General features: G+C 35.8%; 2 protein-coding genes across 3 annotated transcripts; one reads left to right on the plus strand and one right to left on the minus strand.

The window, feature by feature from the left end:
- The first annotated feature begins 2,545 nt into the window (after positions 1–2,545).
- On the plus strand, positions 2,546–10,100 carry LOC109208075 (phosphatidylinositol 4-phosphate 5-kinase 9-like). 2 transcript variants are annotated; one of them, XM_019371088.1, is made up of 9 exons: positions 2,546–2,669; positions 3,851–5,201; positions 5,447–5,614; positions 6,078–6,243; positions 6,732–6,842; positions 7,284–7,471; positions 8,798–8,955; positions 9,107–9,269; positions 9,590–10,100. In XM_019371088.1, the coding sequence occupies exons 2-9, from the start codon at positions 3,967–3,969 to the stop codon at positions 9,864–9,866; spliced, it is 2,466 nt and encodes an 821-aa protein (XP_019226633.1). In that variant the 5' UTR covers positions 2,546–2,669; positions 3,851–3,966; the 3' UTR covers positions 9,867–10,100. The 2 variants fall into 2 exon arrangements, with proteins under 2 accessions (XP_019226633.1, XP_019226634.1); XM_019371089.1 differs by lacking the exon at positions 2,546–2,669 and adding an exon at positions 2,692–2,898.
- A 179-nt stretch (positions 10,101–10,279) lies between these two features.
- Positions 10,280–14,276, minus strand: LOC109208076 (splicing factor 3A subunit 2-like). The gene is given in 7 exon segments (XM_019371090.1): positions 10,280–11,019; positions 11,022–11,043; positions 11,180–11,254; positions 11,369–11,443; positions 11,560–11,625; positions 12,972–13,048; positions 13,872–14,276. Coding segments are annotated over 7 exon segments (1,020 nt in total). The 5' UTR covers positions 14,194–14,276; the 3' UTR covers positions 10,280–10,636.
- Positions 14,277–22,009: the final 7,733 nt, after the last annotated feature.

Genomic DNA, 22,009 nt, shown 5'->3' on the forward strand with positions numbered 1-22,009 from the left:
AGGGGCGGAGTTAGAGTGACCGGAACGGGTTCGGCCGAACCTAGTAGCTTTGATTCGAACCCTGTATTTATCTTAAAAATTTCATTGAATACGTATATATTATTAATTTAGAACTCAGTAACTTCAAATGATTAAAATTCCGACCCATAAGCTTGAAGTTCTGGCTTCGCCTATGATTGTGGGTGCGTGTTGTGGATTTTCCATTATAAAAAGGTTGATGCATATCGGCCACAACATTTAAATTCACAATTTTAATTGAAGAAACAAAGACAAAAGTAATATAATTTGCAACTATGCAAGCTAAAGAAGGAGCAAGAATTTTTTTTTTCTTTGTTGATAATTTTGTGTTTCTAGCAGTTCCTTCTTTAATTATTCATCTTAGTAGTTCTTTCCTTAATTGTTCAATGATAATATAATGACGAATAAACTAGAAATTATTTTGTTAGAAACTAGGCATATAGTATTGAGAAGTAAGGACATGCTATCCACGATTTTTTAAAAAAAAGTCTGGTGCACAAGATATTTTGCATTCATGCAGAGTTCGAAAAGGGCCGCACCCCAAATAGTGTGATATAAACAGCTTACCCTAATGCAAACATTAGTGACTGCTTTGACCTCCCATGAGTATAGATCACACGAGAATAAATTTACTCCAATACTCCTCTTCAATTCGTAATAACATGTATTTTGTTATAATGCATAATTAATAATAGTCTTTCGTAACAAAAAAAACAAAAAAAAAACAAAGGGGAATGTAAGAACAACGTTAGAGCAATATTATAAGCTGCGAAGGGATAATTAAATATTGGGCCACGTTAACGTAATGGTAATGGTAGAAACTCTTAGGTAACAAAAATAACTTCTTTTTTTTCCATGTGTTTAACTAACCCAAAAAAGCTAATAATTGACTTTCACTCCCTGATGATAACATTTCTATGTAAAGGGAGTGCTAATTAGTTGATAGAGCACTAAAAAATTAATATGATTTGGTGGACGAATAACTTAAATTAACATTTAGTCTAAACACGATTACGGGCCACATAAGCATGTCCTTTCAAATAAATAGTATACTACCAATTTAAATTTTTCGATGAGATAGTGCAAATAAATATTTTCAAGATTTTGGACTATTTCTTCGAAATTTTTTGTTTGCTGAAGTTAGGTTGATGAGTTAATGCAGTTTGCAAAATTAATATTATAATTTAATGAAAAATATCACGACGTGTTAACCTACAATGAGCTCAAAAGTAACATAAAAAGAAAAAATGAAACAAAATTAAGCAAAATTTCAAAACACTAAATGCAATAGTGTTCTAAAAAATATGATGAGCTCTATGCTACGAAATTTAACTTAATAATTAAGAAAATGAGTGATTAAATTACATTGAGTTGACTTGTGACCGGCCAAGGAGGTTCGTTTACAAATATAAAATAGTTTTAAAGTCATTATAAATGTTCCTTTTCAATATGTATATAATGACCCAGTCCTTACTCTTGTAGCTAGAGACAGACGCGAGATTTAATGAGATAGGTGCCATAATATTCGCAATCAAAAGCTTTTTAAAGACTTTTAGTGTTCATAAATTAATTATCTTAAAAGTATACGAGATTCTTACCGAAATTTATGGAATCCGATAACTCCTCAAAATTACACATAGGTATGCTTCTGCTTTTAGACTTGTGAAAACTCTTTTGCTTCAATTTGTTTAACACACCTTTATTTGATTTATATAATTATGGACTAAGTTCGATGTTTTTTATGAACTTTGCTTGTTAAAAAAGGAATCGACTCTTTAAAGTAAAGGAGATGAGTTTCTCGTTGAATGACTAGCAAAGTTTGAATTCTACATTAACGCAGATTGCATCATTATTGAGCTTAAGATATATGCCACATAATCATTGCTAAAAAATTACTCCCTCGGTCCTCTTAAATTGAATTTTATAATTACTTATTTATATATATTAAGAAATTTCTATTTTAGTATTAATTAACAATGAAATTGATCATATTGATCTTAATTTATTCATTGATAATACAACAAATATTCCAAGGCTTTGTACTTCAAGGGAAACTTTAAAGAAAAAAGGAATTAATTTCTTTTTAATATGTAAAACGATAGAATATTATAAACCATAAAAATCAATTAAAATGGACCGAATGGAGTACTTCTAGTCTAATCCTCAATTTGGTATTTTTTAGCTACTTGTTTACATCGTGCACTTTTAAAAACAAACACTCCTATCAATATCTTGGTCGGCATCCTTAGGTCTACTCTTACGATTTTTAACACCTATCACAATTTACCTTTAAATTAATATCAAAATAAAGCATTTCACTTTCATAAGTCTATTTAGCTGACATTATACAATACATCTCTTTTTTTAATTCTTTATTTTTTCTTTTCTTAAATTTCGTACAACTATTTATGTTAATTTTCTTTTTTAAATTTAAGTAATATGCCTCGATTTCTAAAATTTTCTGCTTCAAGTATTTTTTTATTGTTCTTTTGCGATTCATAGCAACAAAACGGAATTTCATCTTCAGAAAGCGAAACATAAACTGAAACGGAAAGGCACCTTTTTCCACTTCTCCCAAACTTACCTTTCTTCTCTCTACCTTCGCGGTATCTTTCTCTCTCTACTGCGGTGTATATACACGCACACACACGGTAGTATTTTTTTTTCGAACCTATGATTATTGATGATGATTATGTTTGAATATAATCTTATTTTCTTTGGAAAACAAATATTTGGATAGTATAATGTACATTGTTGTGTTGTATTTTTGCGTCTGAGAGTTGAAGTTTTGCTTGTTTCTTTTGGATATGGTGTGGAAGGCTCGAAGGCAATAAATTGAAATATTTGCAGAGAAATCTCTGTGAAGTTTCGCTTTCTAGTGTATGTTTCATTTTGCAATCCTTTTGTAATTGTGTACAAGCAGCCTTTTTGATCATTTGCTTTTGAGGAATAGAAATGGAGTTAAATGCCGAAAAGACAAATTTTTCTTCTTTTTTCTTATGGTCTAGAGGAGCATAAAGTATTTGATATTAGTGTCATTTGAGTAATTAGGCATTTTTTGATACAATACTTAAATGGTCTTCAGGGGGCGTAATGACTCTCGTGTTTCTTTTCATGTAAATTGATAGCATCTTTTGGGTAATGACTTGAGAAGAGCAATTCCATGAGAGCTGATTGATTGTTTTATGTTTCTGAGCTTATGATTTTTTGTCTACTCTCCTTGTGTTAAATCTTGACAGTTAAGATAGTGTTAGCTCGTTATTTGGATTTCCTGGAGGCCAGAGGCAGAGGTGTGTAGAGCCAAGGGGTTCAATTGAATCCCCTTCATTAGAAAATAATACTGTGCAAATAGGGCAAAAAAAAAGTTTTTGGGTTTGTATATAAAGTTTTGAATCCCTTGACGTAAGGGATTCTAGTGTAGTGGCAATGGGGTTCAAATATTGCTTTAGGTCACAAGTTTATATCCTAAGTGTGACAGTCTAGTAATTTCCTTGAATCCCCTTGCATGAATTCCTGGCTCCGCCACTACTAGAGGTTAGGATGTTATACTATGATTGAGTCAAATGGTCTGATTTACCGTTCTGTTCATGAATATTCAATTCATGGACCTTTTGTGGCATATATCGTGTTGAGTATGACCTTTAAGGCTATTATTTCTTGAATAAGAGTTAACACAGTGCACGGATGATTGGAATTCTGGTCTAGCTTCCTATTCTTATTTGTGGACTCAGAAAGAATTTCAATCTTTTTCTTCTTTTAATTTGTAATTTTGTTCTATAAGACGAATTTGTCTATTAGTAGGTTCAATTACATGTGCTTTTCTTTCTTTCAGGTCAAAGCGGGGGAAATTCATCAAATCATTTTACACTCGGGGTGTGTGCTTTAGCTAGCGAGATAATCTTGGCCTTAACTCATCCAATATAAAACTGAAACTTCCCGGGATTTTGCATGTCTGGTCTTGTGGCCATCGTTGATAATATTGGAAAAACATTTTCTTTGTCAGATAGGACAAAGTCTCTGGACGCCCTGTTAATTAATGACAATAACCGCTCTAGCAAATGGACAAATGGTGATGTCTGTCATACTTCTGAAAGCACCAGCTTTAGAGTTAGGGATATCTTCTTACCAAATGGGGAATCATATTCTGGATCGCTACTTGGAAACATACCTGAGGGTTCAGGAAAGTATATCTGGTCAGATGGTTGTCGGTATGAGGGTGAGTGGAGACATGGGATGAGGCATGGACACGGGAAACTAGAATGGCCTACTTCTGCTGTCTATGATGGTCAATTTTCAGGTGGTTATATGCATGGTGAGGGGACGTATATTGCACCTGATAAAGTGACATATAGGGGACGCTGGCGGTTGAACCTCAAACATGGTTTAGGGTATCAAGTGTATCCCAACGGAGATATTTTTGAAGGGTCCTGGATCCAAGGAACCCCTGAAGGACCTGGTAAGTATACATGGGCGAATGGGAATGTCTACTCGGGCAATATGAAGGGAGGGAACTTTTCTGGAAAAGGAACTCTCACTTGGATGAGTGGAGATTCATATGAAGGAAGCTGGTTAAATGGTACAATGCATGGTGTTGGTGCATATACATGGAGTGATGGTAGCTGTTATATTGGAACATGGACACATGGAATAAAAGATGGAAAAGGAACATTTTATCCTAGTGGTAGCAGACTTACAGCTGGTCAGGAATTGTACCTCAATGCTTTGAGAAAACGAGGATTACTTCCAGATTTGAGAAAACAACTGCGAGTCTCACATATCTCTCACGCCTCTTCAGTAGATATGGGAAATGTCAAAGTAAGTGGAAGCCATTCATACGATAGGCTCTCGAAGGGGAACATATTAAGGCATGAGCAGTCACAGCCCAGTAATGTTTCTCTGGAAAGACGATGGAGTCTTGAAGTAGCTATTGAGAAGGTAATTGGAAATGATATAGATGGTGTTGACATTGGGAACAATATGAATTCTCCAATTTTGGAAAGAGAATACATGCAAGGTGTACTAATAAGTGAGGTTGTCCTAAATGATCGATTCTCACCACAATCTAAAAGAGCAGCAAAAAGGAGACAAAGAAAACTTGCAAGGGAATCAAAGAGGCCAGGTGAGGCAATTATTAAGGGTCATAGGCGTTATGATGTAATGCTTAGTTTGCAGCTTGGGATCAGGTACACTACTTACAGCAATTTGTTTCCCTTGTTTATCTCTCCATCCTGTTTATAGCATATTGACATTGCTTCATCCATGGTTCCTGGTAACTCCCATGAAATATTGAACATAACAGAAACCATGGTCCATATATGTGAGGTCTAAAAAAAGACAAGTTTCTGCCCTCCTGTTTATCTTATGTCAACCTTTATGACCAGTTAAGCTTCTAGTTTATGAATGTTGAAAGGTTATGAAATGTGACCAGATACTCTGTGGGGAAAATTACACCGGTACAAAGACGAGAAGTTGGAGCCTCTGATTTTGGTGCCTGTTCGAGCTTTTGGATGTATTTTCCTAAAGAAGGATCTCAACTGACACCTTCTCATCAATCAGAAGATTTCAAGTGGAAAGATTATTGTCCAATGGTTTTCAGGTTGGTCATTTACCATCTTCTACCTGCAAAGTCAATTACAATTTCTGTCCGCTAGATATAATTTTCAGTTGTCAATTCCATTGTTTTTTTAATTCCTGAAGGCATGACATTATGTCTAACAGTGAGGAAATAGCTTGATCTATTCTGACAGAATTCTGATCAGTAAATGTACATCTCCCAAGTGAATTAATATACAGGATATATCTGTAAATCATAGATTAATATCTTTTATGCCTTCTCTCAGCCTACTTCTCCTTTGCTGACTAGTTAAGAAAGAGAATCTTTTGATAGTCATTGATCTCAACCATTGATCAACTGAGCTGACCCCCTGTATCCCTTAGTATATTCATTTTCTGGGTGAAATTAATGGCGTCAGATAAGTCTAGGCTAATTATTGGCATTTTGTTTGTTTATTTAATATATGCATATATAGACTAATTGAAACAGATTGACCTTCTTGTAGGAATCTGAGGGAAATGTTTAAAATAGATACTGCTGACTACATGATGTCCATCTGTGGAAATGCTGCACTTAGAGAACTTTCTTCTCCTGGGAAAAGTGGCAGTGTGTTTTTCCTGTCTCAAGATGATCGTTTCATGATTAAGACATTACGAAAGTCAGAAGTTAAGGTGTGAAATCTCAGCTTAAATGATCACACCGCCTCTTAAACTATTTTACCACGGTGGTAGTCATGATTGTTCAGTTCAGGGAAAGCAGCTGCATGTAATGGGAAAAGATCATTTAAGAGGCTGCGTGGGGGTTAACTGAAGTACTTCCTCATCTGTAGTTTCTCTTATCTCGTTAGATTGCCTTGGAAATAGCTAACCTGGATTTTCTGCTTCCTTCTCTTTCAACATTCCTTTTGAAGAGCTATGCCTCCTAATCCTTGGCATGTTTTCTTGTTTTCGTTATAGTTACAAAGTCTCTTTTGATAAGTAATTTTGTTGCATAGAAGCACTAAGATAGTGCTTACAATAACTTCTCAAAACATCTCATTTTTGTAAACCTCTGACTAATTTATTAGCGTTCCTCTGATATTTGTAAGTAGGTATATGAAAAGAGCACTCTTTCAATTAGTGTCGGTTATAATTCTTATTAACGTTCATCTCATTTGTAGGTTTTGCTGCGGATGCTTCCAGATTATCATCGTCATGTCAAGGCATATGAGAATACTCTCATCACTAAATTTTTTGGTCTTCACAGGATAAAGCCTTCAAGTGGACAAAAGGTATAAACTGTAAAACAGTCACATTATTTCATCATTCCTTTGTTGTACTTACGAGTTTCTACAAGCTGCGGAAGGTAAAGTTAGGATAACTTGAGAAGCTATTTGACATCAAACATGTATACTCTGTAATAATGAAAGAAAAAACTTTTTTTTTTTTACAAAATTAAGTAGGAAGTTGGCTTATCACTGAAATAAAAATGACTTATCATAAAATATCGTATAACACATCTCGAAATACTATCAATTGATACGTAGAGACTTACATGTTTAGATATTTAATTAGTCACATCAATGACAAGTATATGTTTATCTGAGTAAAAATTTTGACAAGTGGTTTGGTTCCAGAACATTTTTCCTTACATGCATGCTATCATTTGAAGAAAGAACATATAGACTTTTGCATATCAAAACTAACTCATTTTTTCCCAATAACATTTGCAGTTCTGCTTTGTAGTAATGGGAAATATGTTCTGCACGGAGTTAAGAATCCACCGACGATTTGATCTTAAAGGTTCTTCACTTGGACGATCTGCAGACAAGGTCGAAATTGACGAGAACACAATTCTTAAGGATCTAGATTTGAACTACTGTTTTTATCTGGAGCCTTCTTGGCAGGAAGCTTTACTAATGTGAGTTTTGGTAAAATTATTCCTTATTTTGCATGTATTTCCTATGGTGTTTATGCACTTAACTTTTTCTTTGCTTTTTACCTCCTTATCTTCATAGGTCTTCACTTTATCTCTATAGTAATATCTGAAGGTTTACTTGCCATCCCGTAATGGTTGATCTTCCATAGAGCTTCTTGTAAACATTAGTGAACGTTCATGTGCTAGGACTTCTCCCTTTCTTAAAATCTTTTGTCTACCTTTAAAAAAATTCATTCTTAAGTTTGATCAAGTCCTTTAATTATTTAGCATTTAAACTAGAAGGTACCTTGTGCTGTTAGATATCCGAGGATTTAAACAGCAACAGCCTTCCGTTACTGGTAATATTGCTGTACCGAACAAAGTGGTTCAGTTAGCCCTTTAGTTAACGCCTATCTCATTAGCATGATACTTTCGAGGGCTTTTGATGGATGTAGCAATTCATTCCGTAACAAAGGAAAAACTCCAATATATTGCAGTCAGTTGAATAATTTCATGACTTACTGGTTTGACATTTTCTGTTTCCTTGTATTAGGCTATTGACGATTCTCAGCCACTATAGTCGTATTTCTTTTATAACAGTTCCACACGATTCATCTATGTAAATATGGTGGAAATTTCTTTCTGTGCTTATACCAGTCTGTTATTTTTGCAAGTTTTATAAGATAGAGTAAGGCTTAGAGTGCATGGATCTATTTAGTACTTTTCCTGGAAGCAGTTACAACTGGCATTCAAAAGCTGTTCGAGAGTGTTTCTCTTTATGTTTGATGATCACTGACTTCACTAGAACCTTTACGTATTCATGCAAATTACTTCAAGTATTTATGCATGTTTAATAAGACCGAGTAACGTTTCGTGTGCATTTATCTGGTGCTTTAACCTGGAATCAAGTAATACTTGCACTGGCACTGGAAACAAGACACTGTTTCTCTTTTATATGGTCACAGATTTCACTCTCAAATGTTACTAGAATCTTCTTGAATTCATGCGCATTTCAATAAGTAAACAATGGTATGTGTAAATAGCTTTTCTCATTCCGTAGTTTAATGATATGATAGATCCCTATTTTGTTAATTTAAAGAGATCAAGAAGGGAAAGAATTTTTGAACTTAAGATACCATAGAAAGAGTAGAACGTCACTTACTACTGTAGAAGTAACCTGCATTATCTGATGTTTCTTCAAGGAGATACCATTTTCAATAGTGTCCCAACAGGAAATAAGTGATTTGAAATAAAATTTCCTTTTTCATTTCAGCGGAAATCCTTTTAAATGCTCTCATTTTGTTTGTGGATATTCATGTACTTGTACAGGCAGATAGAGATCGATAGTAAATTTTTGGAGGAGCAGCACATAATGGATTACAGCCTCTTGTTAGGCGTTCATTATAGAGCACCCCAGCACCTACGATCTCCCATCTCGTGCAGTGGACGTACAACAGCAGAAGGATTTGGAAATGTTGCAGAAGATGGTATGTTTGTTTCTGAAAGATTATGAATATTTCATGTGTTTTCCAATCTATGTGATCATTTCTTTAATGTAAATTACTGATCCCCCTTTCTAATCAATGAGCAAAGTGCTTGATCACTGTTTCTGAAACTTTATTATTTTATTTATTACAGAGTCTCTGGAGGATGAAATATCACCACAGGGCCTTGTTTTAGTCCCTCGTGGTGCAGATGATAATAATGTAGTCGTAGGACCTCATGTCAGAGGCAGCCGATTGCGAGCAGCATCTGCTACAGGTGACGAGGAAGTAGATCTCCTCCTTCCTGGGACTGCAAGGTACTTCAAAAATCTTGAACATGGTACTTTCAGCTCACTTAGAAGTTTCATTCCAGGATAGCGTGCATGACTCAGTTGCTAGAACCACAGTGCATCAAATAGGTTTAAGTATGAATACAACTGTATAGGAATATTTGATACTCAAAACACAATATAAAAACAGATTTAGAAATGATACATGCAAGAAAGTTCATGACTATATATGTTCGCCCAAAGGAATGCATATTTATGCTATATATCTCATGTAATCTGCCGATTAATTTTGATCCCTTTTTCTATTGATATCTTCTAAAAGTAGCTTCCCTCGTATCCCCGTGCAGACTCCAGATTCAGCTTGGAGTGAATATGCCAGCAAGAGCAGAATATATACCCAGGAAAGATGAAGCACGGATGTTTCTCAAAGTATACGATGTTGTATTATATCTCGGGATCATTGACATATTGCAAGAATACAACCTACGTAAGAAGATAGAACATGCATACAAATCTATTCAGTTTGATTCTATGTCCATTTCTGCTGTGGAGCCAACATTTTATTCACAGCGGTTCTTACAGTTCATTCGAAAGGTGTTTCCTGCAAAATCAGTAGTAAATTAGAAGAGTGTGTATATTGTCGTTTATACCTCATCTTTTCCCTTAAACAACTAATCCCATGACTTGTTTGTAGTGTCCTCATGGGTTGACAGATATGTATCTACTATTTTCATTTATTGAGAATGCACAAAACGGCTTACGAGGGTTTATATTGTATCTAGTGATTTCCTTTTTTTTTTCTGGAAAAAAGTAAATGTAAACTCTTCTGGCAACAATGGAAAAACTTTTCTTTGTTGATTTTGTCAACAACGTTTCTGCATTTTGTACACCATTACCATTATGAAGATACCACCAATACACTGACTTGAATTTCAATTTAGTAGAGAGGCAACTCTCAAGTTGAGATGGAGTTTGGCAACCTGGATATGCCTGAAGATGTCAGGCTAATTTCCCAAGACATCAACGAAAAATATAAATAGACAAAAAGAATATGCCAAGAAGGTAGATTGATTCACTGACAATTTAAATACAAATGTATCTTATTAACTCAGATTTGGCTCCTGAAAATTGAGAAGATTAAATTTAAACAAGTATAGGCCTTCATTTCAGCGGAGCAGCAGCTAATGCACCAGGCCGCTTCTGATATTTGAAGCCGGTATGTATTACATTGTCTGCCCTAAGGCAATACTAGGCAGCGTAACATGCAGTCATGATTTTCATGCCTAAAACTCCAATCACCATCTGACTCTTCAACCAAAGCATATCTACAAAACTCATCACCAGAAGAGTGAGCTTGACTGATGCATCCATGCAAATTGTATCATGGCCAATGCTCATCGTCCCATGTTGGGTGGCGGAGGTGGTGGGTGCATTCCTTGGCCTTGCATCTGTTGCCCCGGGAAACCTTGTGGAGGCATCATTGGTGGTCTCCCCATGTGTGCACCAGGAGTAAAATGAGCCATTGCACCACCACCAATTGGTGGAGGTGGTGGGGCAGGCAAGTTACCACCTGGAGGCATAGGCCTAGGTCCATTAGCCATAGACGGAGGAGGAGGCGGCATAGACCCAGGGGTAGATGGTGGGCCTCTAGGCGGGTGTGGCGCTCCAGGGGGGAGTCCTTGCGGTGGTGGCGGCGGAGGAGGCAAAGTTCTAGGTGGGGCATCAGGTGTTGTTCCATTAGCTGTAGGAGCAGGTTGCGGTTTGTTGGTCTCCGGTGCTTAGTCTTGAAGTATAACTGCAACTGAAATCGATTTATCCAGGTGAAATGTCAGATTTACCATGAGGAGAATTAGTGAAACTTGGCAAAGAAATATAAACCTCCCAAGTAGGTATTACAGTCCAAACTCATTGGAGTTTGAAGACTTCAGACGACTTACAGTGAACATTTTTGAGTCTGGATCCCAATGAGAGAAGAACTTTGGTGTAGATTTATCAATCTCGATGCTAGGAACCTAAAGAATGCACGTTTTCAGTTAGAAACAGATCTCTCATCTAAAAAAAAAAAAATCTAACAAGCATAAGTGCTGCACCATGACAAGAATATTTCTACTTTAGAACCAAACTACCTTGAACGCAATGATCTCATACGGTTCAGCAGCGAACAGAAGAAACTGATATCTTTTATCAAAAGGTTGAACTTTCTGCACAAAAGGGAAAAAGAAAAGAAAATACATAAGGATGATCCTGTTAAAATTTGAAATGATTCTTATGTACCAATAGAGTACTTCAGAAAAGATAATTGTAGGACATAACAAACCTGCTCAAATGAGGACATGAATCGGTGCCTTGGCTTTGTATTGTCTTCAATCTCAGGATATTCAATCTACAACAAAATTGAAAGTCATGAAACTATTGATGGGCAAATACAATTTTTTTAGAAACATGCATTTTGTGCAATCAGAGTTTCTGGTAACATAGTACATACTTTGAGTATGTGATCATAGGCAGGTAGTTAAAATCACCCAAAAAGGCACTTGATTAGCACCAGTAGAAATCTGTGCTCTCAAGTTTATTTCACATATCTCAATATGTAACACCATTGACTTCCTAGGGGCTAGGAAGAAGGATCCCAAAAAATCCTTGGGAACAATGAGCAAAAGGATATCTCAGAAGGAAAGTAGGAGGCTGTATTGGCAAAGATCAAAAGGTGAACAACTGCACTAAAAAAACCAGCGAAAAGTCCGAGGTTTTAGTACTATACTCTATTACTGAACTAGCAGCTTAGCTTGAAGGAAGGCCAGCCCTTCCCTTTCCTTTCTTCCTCGGCCAACCCTGAAATTCTGTTTCCTATCAATCCCAACTTAGTATACAAACTCAAGAAACTGATCCACGTTACCGCCTGCAACCTACCACTAATCTACGATATTTGTGCATTTCTCTTCTTTAGAGCATCTAGTAAACCACTTTTAACGTGGACAAAATCCTACTTTCTCATTCGTCACGCAAGCATTAAGATTCAAGTAGCCCTTTAGCCAATACATTAAGTTTCTATCACTTCCGCATTTTTCATGGTTTTGAAAAGACACAAATTGTTTTTCCTTATTTTTTTCTCTAAATAGCATACAAAGGTGTGGCCCACATCTACATGCCCAAGTGCTTTCACATTATGAGGTTGCCACCTCCTTCACCAAGTGGTCCTAACACCTCCTTGTCCATCTTCAACACAAAAGACGTCACAGACTTTTTTGTCCTTCACGTATGGCTTTATTCTGTTATATTTGAACTATATTCTATTTTCTCTCACTATCTGCACCAAATCGAATATGGCGTCCACTCCGACTGGATATGTGTTTATAACCAACTTATCGCACCAATGAGACTAGAAGTGCTTTTTAGTTTTTCCTTCTCTATATAGCCAATTGCCTTTTTTTTTTTGGACTAGGTTTTCTACTGCCTAGTGCTTCAATTATTCAGACTGAATACTAATGCTATTCCAAAAAGGATTAAAGTCAGACTTTACACATCTAATTTCGTAGTAAGTCGAAAAGGCTTATCGATATTCCTCATCATCTCTTACTCATTGCAAAAATAACATTATATTGATCTTATTTCAACACTTAATGTCATCTGAGATGATACAGTGCCATTGAACGTTAGTTAGCAGCAGATATGTCATAAAGATCAAAAGGAAAAAAGAAAAGAAAAAGGACAGCAAAAGACATGGCGTACCTGAAATAGAAGAGATCTTTGTTTTGTCTCTGGATCAAACTGCTTGGTTACTCGATAGCCAGGCCGACCAATTTTAACTGCAATTGCAACAGACGAAAAACTTAGTACAGGTCAACCAATCAACTAGAATACCTTGATAACTATCATCAAACTATTCGTTTCTCACTCTGAAGATCTAACGCTTAAAAGAATTAATTTTTAAAGCATCCAGTATTGGAAGTCCATTGGCCAGATTATATTTGGATCCACTGGGTAGGCCCACTAAGAGGGTAAACCGCTATCTATCAAAAGGTTCTCCATTCTCGATGCTTGAACTCGACACTTCTAGTTAAGGGTGGTGAATTCTTACCATTACACCACTTTCTTGATAAAATAAAGTACAGAAGGTACTACCAAAGTAATTATTACAAAATCCAATATTTTCAGTAATTTTGCCAATGAAAAATGGCAACGTCAAAATCTTTATCTGAAATCTGACTCAGATTACTATAATAAATAAAATGGCAAACTTTCTTTCCGTCTAATAATAAAATCCACTCTATAACATGCCCAGACAAAAAAGACTATAGCGTGATCAATGGTATAGAGAAAATCCGTTCAACCATAAATTTCTTTTCTGGAACCCTATTCAACTAAACAACAAAAAAACTATCTTCTATAATAGAGAAATCAACAGATCCACAGTTTCCAGTCGGTGGATAATGATTCTGCCCCTCTATCCTTCCTACTTAAAACTATCTCTATCACAACTTATCCGCACCTGGTGTTTCTACCAAACCATACTAATTTACCATGGTGTCATGTATCCAATCCAATGTACTACCAACTAGAAGTCCAAAATTGAAGTTCATAACTTTAATATACGAAGAATTGGAAAAAAAAAATAGTTTCAATTATTACCATTCCTTTTGAGAGCGACTTTGCGCTTATGAGGCTGCGGCTGAGCTGGCGCATCCTTAGCTTCACGAGCCGCTCGCTTTGCTAAATTGGTCTGATGGCGCTTCCCTTGCGTATGGGCCAAGTAATTCCCTTCGTTATTGTGTAGCGTTAAGCAAAGTTTACACTCGTAGCTTCCCAAATGGTTTCGCATGAAATATGGATCTTTGGCCAGATCAATTGTCTCAAGGGCAAGCCGCCGTAACCGCTCACGCCGGTCGATGGCTTCATTTTGTGCTGAGGCGGCGCCACCACTTCCTGGCTTCGAACCCCACTCTCTGTCCATATTACTGGTTCAATTGTTTTGTTCGCAGAACTAACGGTTAGCTTGAGTTTTGGTCTTTTAGGGAATAGATGAAAAGTAGCGGGGCAAGTGCATAGATAGAATATTAGCCCGTGCATAGATAGAATATTGTCATGAAATTTTAAATTTAAAGTTTTAATTTTAGGACAACTCAAGATCCTGAAAAATTAAACTCAAAAACTAAAGATACACTGATTAGTTTCTAATTAGCAGCCCTTTAAAGTGGCTACCTGGTGTTATTTCTACAATAAGAGCCGATGAATGGATTGTGATCATTTTTATGAATTTGTCGCTTTTAGAAATCCTATTTAAAATATATTCAATAGTTAAAAATTATTTAAATATTTAGGCATTTTTGAAAATTTTCAAATTTCTCCTGTTGTTGTTACTTTTTATGCTTGTTTTCCGGACTTTTGAGTCTAAATTTTTTCACTCTCATAGCCTAACTTCACATTGAAATGTCTGAAGTTTACACTATCAAAATTAAAATTTAAGATCGAACTGTATTCAATTTCAAATTTGACGGTCTGACTTTTGAAACTTCAAACCCCCGATTGAAACTTTAGACTCGATGCTTTGAAGTTTGCTTCTGAAGTGACTAAATTTTCAAAAAATTGTGAATTAACTTCGGCTATTCTTTAAATAGGGGTTCTGAAAGCAATTATTTATACATCTCGCTCGACCATTTTGCTTTTGGATGGAAGAGTAGGTGGTGGAGAAATCCAAAATTAATGACAGGATCGACCCTTTACTTTGAGGGGTCGTTAAGACACATAAGATTTTTTTTTCATTTGTTTGTTTCGTTTTATAACTGAACTACTCACCAAAATATATGTCGCCGGAAAAGTTTTACTGGTCAATAAGGACCGTGGGTGATGGATAGTTCCTCTTCTTTCTTGGTGGTATCGCTTGAAATGAGTAAAGAGAAGGGACTTTATCTACAGCTCGAGGGAGCCAACACGTGTCACTAAACTCAGCCGTCTGTGACAGCTGTATTCCACTAGTGTTACTTAATTAATTATATCACTGTTAGTTAGGAGGTTAGTCAGTTAGAGAGGATATGTATATATATTACACTCTGTACATTGAAAAGTTCAGTTGAGAAATATAATTCAACCAATTCTATTCTAGAATCTTCCATGAAAACTGACATGGTATCAGAGCTTTGGGCCTTCGATCCAGTAGCAACATCCGTCACGCATTTGGATTACACGATCTCAATCTCAATCTCAATCTAAACTCAGAAAATTCTCTAAAGTTTTTCCCCCAGCATTTTCTTCGATTTTGATTGATACCTAAATCTGAATTCTATGTCAAATTCTCCAAATTCTGAATCACAAATTGTTGATTCAACTTCTTATTGTGAATCTGTGCCTGAAATGGAGAAGATTGACTATGAACATCCTTATTATCTTTTTGCATCCGATTCCCCTGGGACTGCTTTAGTTATACCTCCTTTTGATGGATCTGGTTATGGCGGTTGGAGAAAATCTATATTGATTGCTTTGTCAGCTAAGAATAAGCTTGGTTTTACTGATGGAAGCTTGCCTCGCCCAAATGATGGAGTTGTAGATCTTAGGTCTTGGGTAAGGTGTAATGATATGGTATTTTCTTAGTTGTTGAACTCCTTAACACCAGAAATTAGGTCAAGTGTGATTCATTTCAAGTCCACAAGGATCATGCGGAAACAACTCGAAGATAGGGATTGTCAGTCTAATCTAGCACAGTCATTTGAGTTGCAAAAACAACTGTTAGAAACTGTACAAGGATCAAGTAATATTGCATCCTATTTTAACAAAAAATGAAACATATACTGGAGCACTAGAGAAGAACTCTGCACTTGAGGAAAGATAATTGGTGCAATTTTTGACAGGCTTAAATGAAACATATACTGGAGTAAGAGGAAATATCATGATGATGCAACCTTCTCCAACCATTGATAGAGCATATTACCTTCTTCTTTAGGAAGAAAGATAGAGAAGCATCCAAAATATGGCTCAATATCCTACTGAATCCAACTCTTTTGATGTACCTGGGCAGAATAATAATCAGAACAAACAGAGATATGAAATCCAAATACTTATGGAGGTAATATGGCAGGAACACAGTCTACCAGGAACAATCAGGAACATAGGAAGATCTATTTTGTAACTACTGCAAGAAGGCAAGACATACAATTGATAAGTGCTTCAATTTGCATGGTTATCCACAACAATTCAAAAGCCCCAATAGACAGAACAACTTCCAACATTCAATTCAAGGGAATGCAGTCTTTTCAGATGAAGGACCTGGGCAGTTTCTACCCAACACCTCTAAGACTGAAGCTACTATTTGTGTAAATCAGGGGCAACGTAACCAACTGATGGAACTACTTAAACAAGTTAAAGTTGGGCAACAAGCTAACACTTCTAAGGCCAGTGCTGTTGCTAATTGTGCTGGTACATCTCTGCTTAATCCTACTCATCCTCCTGCATCTTCTAAATACCATTTTGTATCATTGACTCAGGTACTTCCGAGCACATGACTTTTGATTTCACCATTATGTCAAATGTCATTACTTTGTCTAGACCTATCAATGTTACTCTTCCTAATTCCCAAAAGGTTAAATTCACTCATGCGGGACAAGTGACAGTTCACCCTTTATTAACTCTAGTACTCTATGTCCCAACTTTCAAATTTAACTTGATTTCTGTTCATCGATTATGTGAACAGTTTCATTCTATTCTTACCTTCAGTGATTTTGCCTGTTTCTTGCAGGGCCTTTCCTTGAGGAAGCCTCTGGTTCTTGGTGAAATCAAGGCTGGGCTTTACCTTTTGCATTTTGTTCATCATCCTGCTGATTCCCTGCACATAGATAATAAAACTTCATCTCTTTTGCATAGTTCTAAACCTATCTCCAATGTTGTCAATGTTTTACATTCCTCTATGTCTAGTTTTACTGCTTCATGTGATAATCTTTGGCATGTAAGGTTGGGTCATTTGCCTATATCTACCATGAGACATATTCCCATTTGTAAACAGCATTGTTCCAGTGCAAATGTTTTCCCTTGTTCTATTTGCCCTATGGCTAGACAACACAAGTTACCTTTTCCCAATAGCACTAGTTGTACCTCTCATGTGTTTGAACTAATCTACATATATACTTGGGGACCCTATAAATTTCCTACTCATGATGGTTTCAGATTTTTTCTTACTATTGTGGATGATTACAGTGGGGGCACATGGATTTTCCTATTAGGTACTAAAAGCAATGCCTTTACTGTGTTGCAATCCTTCATTTCCATGGTTGAGAGACAATTTGACACCAAAATCAAGACTTTGGCTTTCGTCTCGGTAGGTGTATTATTATACATTTTTCCAAAAGAACATTCATTCATTTCTTTCTTCCCCGTCGATCAGGACAACTGAAACGACGCGAAAAATCCAGACCCGTAAAGGAGAAGGGCCGGTGGATGGCTGGGTTCCGTGTCCTTGGTAGGCTCGACCATCAGAGATCCGTTCATTACGAATGTTTTTTCTTGATGTGTGTGAACAACTAATTTTTGACCACGCCCAAATTCTATACTATTTTAGTATAAATATCTCTTTAAGGTCTAAATAAAAGAAAACTACAAAAATACTAACATTCTTAGAGTATGAATTTTCTTTATATATATACATATATATATGATTTCTTTTAATTAGAATTATAATAAATAAGTTAGCTTTAGTATATATATATATATATATATATATATATATATATATATATATATATATATATATATATGTATGTATATGGTTCTTTTAATTAGAATTATAATAAATAAGTTAGCTTTAGTATTTTTCTTAGTATAATTTAAACTATAATGTAAATATTTAATTTTCTTATGTATATAATATTTAAGTATAAGGTAGCTAACTAATATTTTTTAACTATGCATTTTACTTTCTAATTTCTTCATTAATAAAGAATAAGTAAAAGTTATTAAACAAAAAGAAAAAAAAAAGAAAACTAACTCAGCAAATTAACGAAAAGCAAGCAAAATAAATAAATAAATAAGTAAATAATATAACAAAAAAAATAGGGATAACTCTTGAAAGATTCAAAAAATTATCCTAACTACTTACCATGATCTCCTCAACCCTCTCCCCCAAGATTTCCTCCTCTCAACCCCATTCTCTCACTCCAACTCCAACTCTAAACTCTTTTGCACATGATCACATATCACCAACATTCTCCTTTATAAAAGGGACATATCACAATGAGAGAATGATCAGAGAATTGAGGGGGAAAAGAAAAACTTCTGAAAAATTATTCCCAATCGGTTTTAGGAACTAAAACATTAAGGTTCGGTCTTCAGTGCTTTTCGATCCAAAACACATCACTGTTTTCTGGTTTTGTCGAGTCCTGGGGTCCGATTGCTGCTGGAATTTCACTGCTATTGCTGGTTCATTTGATTAGAGTTTGTTTGCTGAGTTTGGTGCTCGGTTACTCTCCTTCTATTTCCGTGAAACTAGGTATTTCCCTCAAGCTCTGTAATCATAATTTGAGATTGAATTAAAATGACATGATTTGTATTACCATGTTAGTAATTTAATCTGTTGGGGTCCATGTTTAAGCGCATGTTATTGGGTACAAATCTGGAATACATGTCATGAACCTTTAAAGTCTATTCTAAAGCTTCGGATAATAAAATAAAGTGTAGTTATGGTTCATATAGTTACTGTTTCTAGCCTATAGTTCTATATAGTTTCCATGTAGTTATAATTATAGACAAAAATCATTTTTTCAAAAATTTATGCAAACTTTTAGAGCTTAGCTGTTTTGCTGTTGGAAAAGACAACTCCCTTTTTGGATTTGATCATTGTTTGTCCCAGTCTAAAAGTTTGGTTTGAAAGAAATTACATCCTAAAAGATCCAAACTTTTCAGTGCTCTTTTACATAAATGTTCTTGAAGCATTAGTTAAAATTTGGAAATGAAACTTTCGGATTCACGCAGTTCTTGAATTGTTTGGTAATGCATATTTTTTTTTAATATTTTAATGTCTTAGTTTGTTCTATTTTATTTTGTTTCTCCAGTGCATGATGAAATCTTTAGTTACGTGTTAGCCTTTGTTAGTTTTGATACGTATATAATTTTATGATTGGAACTTTTGAATCCTTTTGTTTGATTAATTTATTTAGAATTTGGTCTAATATAAATAATAAAAGGATCATGCGCGCATTCCCGCGTCTTGATACCTTTCAAATTAAAATAATTATGTTTTAACCATGTGTACATTCCGTATCTTGGTTTAACACTTAATTTTAAAGAAGTACCTCGTGTGCGTACCGCATCTAGGTCAAAACAATTAATAAAAATATAATAAATTAAGTGAAGTGGTAATAGACAAGCCATAACGAATAAAATACAAGAATAGCTAAAAATTGATTTAAGCCTTACATGAGTCAATAAGGCGACCGTGCTAGAACCACGGGACTTGAGGGGTGCCTTACACCTTCCCCTCGGTCAACAGAATTCCTTACTCAGTCTTCTATTTCGTAGACCATAAAATTAGGAGTCAAATCTTCCTTTTGATAAGGGATTCAATAAAAGGTGACTTGGAACACCAAAACTCAATTCCAAGTGGCGACTCTAAATAATAAATAATCCCTTTTCAAAACGTCACTTCAATTGGAAAAACTCTTCTAACTCAACCTCATAATAGGGTTGGTTGGAGAAAAAAGAGGTGTGACAATGTGGACCAAGCCCGATCTGATAATGCCTTTGAACTAGGCAGCAACACTGCTGCTACAACCTACTTTCTTTCTAAAGGCATTCTACATCAAATCTCTTGTGTAGGAACTCCTCAACAGAATGGCATTGTTGAATGAAAGCATAAACATTTGCTATAAACCTGTAGAGCCCTCTTATTTCATTCTAAAGTGCCTATATCTTACTGGGGAGAATGTCTTCTTGCTGCTACTTTTCTAATCAATCGATTCCATAGCAAGCTTCTTCAGTATAAAACTCCTTATGAAATTTTATTTCACAAGTCTCCTGATTACAGCTTTCTCAAATGTTTTGTTTGTCTCTGTTTTGCTTTTACTTTGTCTCAACATAGAGGGAAACTTGATCCTCGAGCTGATCCTTGTATTTTCCTTGGTTACCCCTTTGGTAAAAAGGGCTACAAACTTTTCAACCTACTTACCAACCACATATTTGTCTCAAGAAATGTTGTTTTTCATGAGACATCTGTCACGCCCAGAACCTGGGGGGCGAGGCCAGCACCCGATGCCATACTCGGCCCGAGCGTACCACTCTGTAACTGTGGACTCTGGAAGGGTAACCCTCAACTTAGGCCGATGAGGCCATATTCTGAATCGTCTGAAAATAACATCTCTNATATATATATATATATATATATATATATATATATATATATATATATATATATATATATATATATATATATATATATATATATATATATATATATATGAACATTTACTGATATACAAAGTATACAGGATTGTCTACAAGCCTCTAGAGATAACTGAACTGTACCATGGTCGGGACAGGGCCTCGACCTACCTATCAAACATGTATATATACAATGGACTCCAAGGTCTAGACCTGGCAACTCCGAGGAAGTGGAGCTTACCAACTAAGCTGATGTTTGACTTTGTCTGCTGGGAGGGTCTATCCAACTGTCAAAGAGGACCTGCAGGCATAAAATGTAGCGTCCCCGGCAAAAGGGACGTCAATACAAAATAATGTACCGAGTATGTAAGGCAACAGGATAACTGCAAGCTGAAACTGAATTGATAATATAATAACTAAAAGTAACTGGGAGTCAAAGATAATCTGAAAATATGCTTACCTACTAATAATGACTCAACTCTCTCAATATAGTAAGTAAAATAGCTGTCCGGCCTTTTAAGGCCCGGTATGTGTAACTGTTCTGCCGTAGTAGGCTCGCTCATAGGCGCTCGACCATACTAGGCTCTGTATCTCGGCCATACCAGGTTCACTCATAGGTGCTCAGCCACAGTAGGCTCGGTATATAACTCACCATCTGATCAGAGGTTGCCCAATATGGGCCTGCCCATCGATTATAGCTCGATGGTGGTGAAAATACTGTAATACTGTATATATATACTCTCTGCTGTCTTGGCTGACAGAAGACAAAACTAAATTGAATATGAAGTCCCGATAAGGGAGAATACTGTAACTTATGAGACTAGGATAGTGTATATAAATTCGGGAGTATGAACTTCTCTTTATGTCTCGTTGTCAAACACATGTAGTTACTGGATCATGCCAAATGAAAGAAAGGTTTAGCCTTAACATACCTTATCACAATCTTTCCAATCACCAAGTTGAACTCGACTCTTCGCACCTTAATCTACTGCAACGATAACAACACTATCATTATGTTACGAAAGCTACAACTATCGCACAACGAATGACTAGCTTATTGTATTAAAACGGGCAGCATCTCCCCTATAATCCTTACTTCCTCCAAATTCAAGATAACACCAACAACATAAGAACACAACAATAACAACATATATACATTATTTTCCAGCCTTATATACACCATCAAATACTACAAAACAGCCCAACACACCCCAATCTCTTCATACACAAAACGACCACCGTAGTAGTGTCAAACAACCCGAAAACGTTACGACGAACGACCAGCCCACCACCCTACAGTTATATGGTATTTCTCCACACCCTTCCTCCTCCAAAAATCCATAAAACAGTAGTAAAACACGCAGCCCAACAGCAACACAAAACAGTCCATAAAACAATCCGCTACAAGTGAA

Source organism: Nicotiana attenuata, unplaced genomic scaffold, assembly GCF_001879085.1.
Source record: "Nicotiana attenuata strain UT unplaced genomic scaffold, NIATTr2, whole genome shotgun sequence".
NCBI classification, from domain to species: domain Eukaryota; kingdom Viridiplantae; phylum Streptophyta; class Magnoliopsida; order Solanales; family Solanaceae; genus Nicotiana; species Nicotiana attenuata.

Excerpts from the sequence above, each read along its gene's own strand:
- LOC109208075 (XM_019371088.1), top strand. The coding sequence starts at position 3,967 with ATGTCTGGTCTTGTGGCCATCGTTGATAATATTGGAAAAACATTTTCT. Across the intron at positions 6,244-6,731 it reads TACGAAAGTCAGAAGTTAAG|GTTTTGCTGCGGATGCTTCC; the intron begins GTGTGAAATCTC and ends TCTCATTTGTAG. Across the intron at positions 7,472-8,797 it reads TGGCAGGAAGCTTTACTAAT|GCAGATAGAGATCGATAGTA; the intron begins GTGAGTTTTGGT and ends GTACTTGTACAG.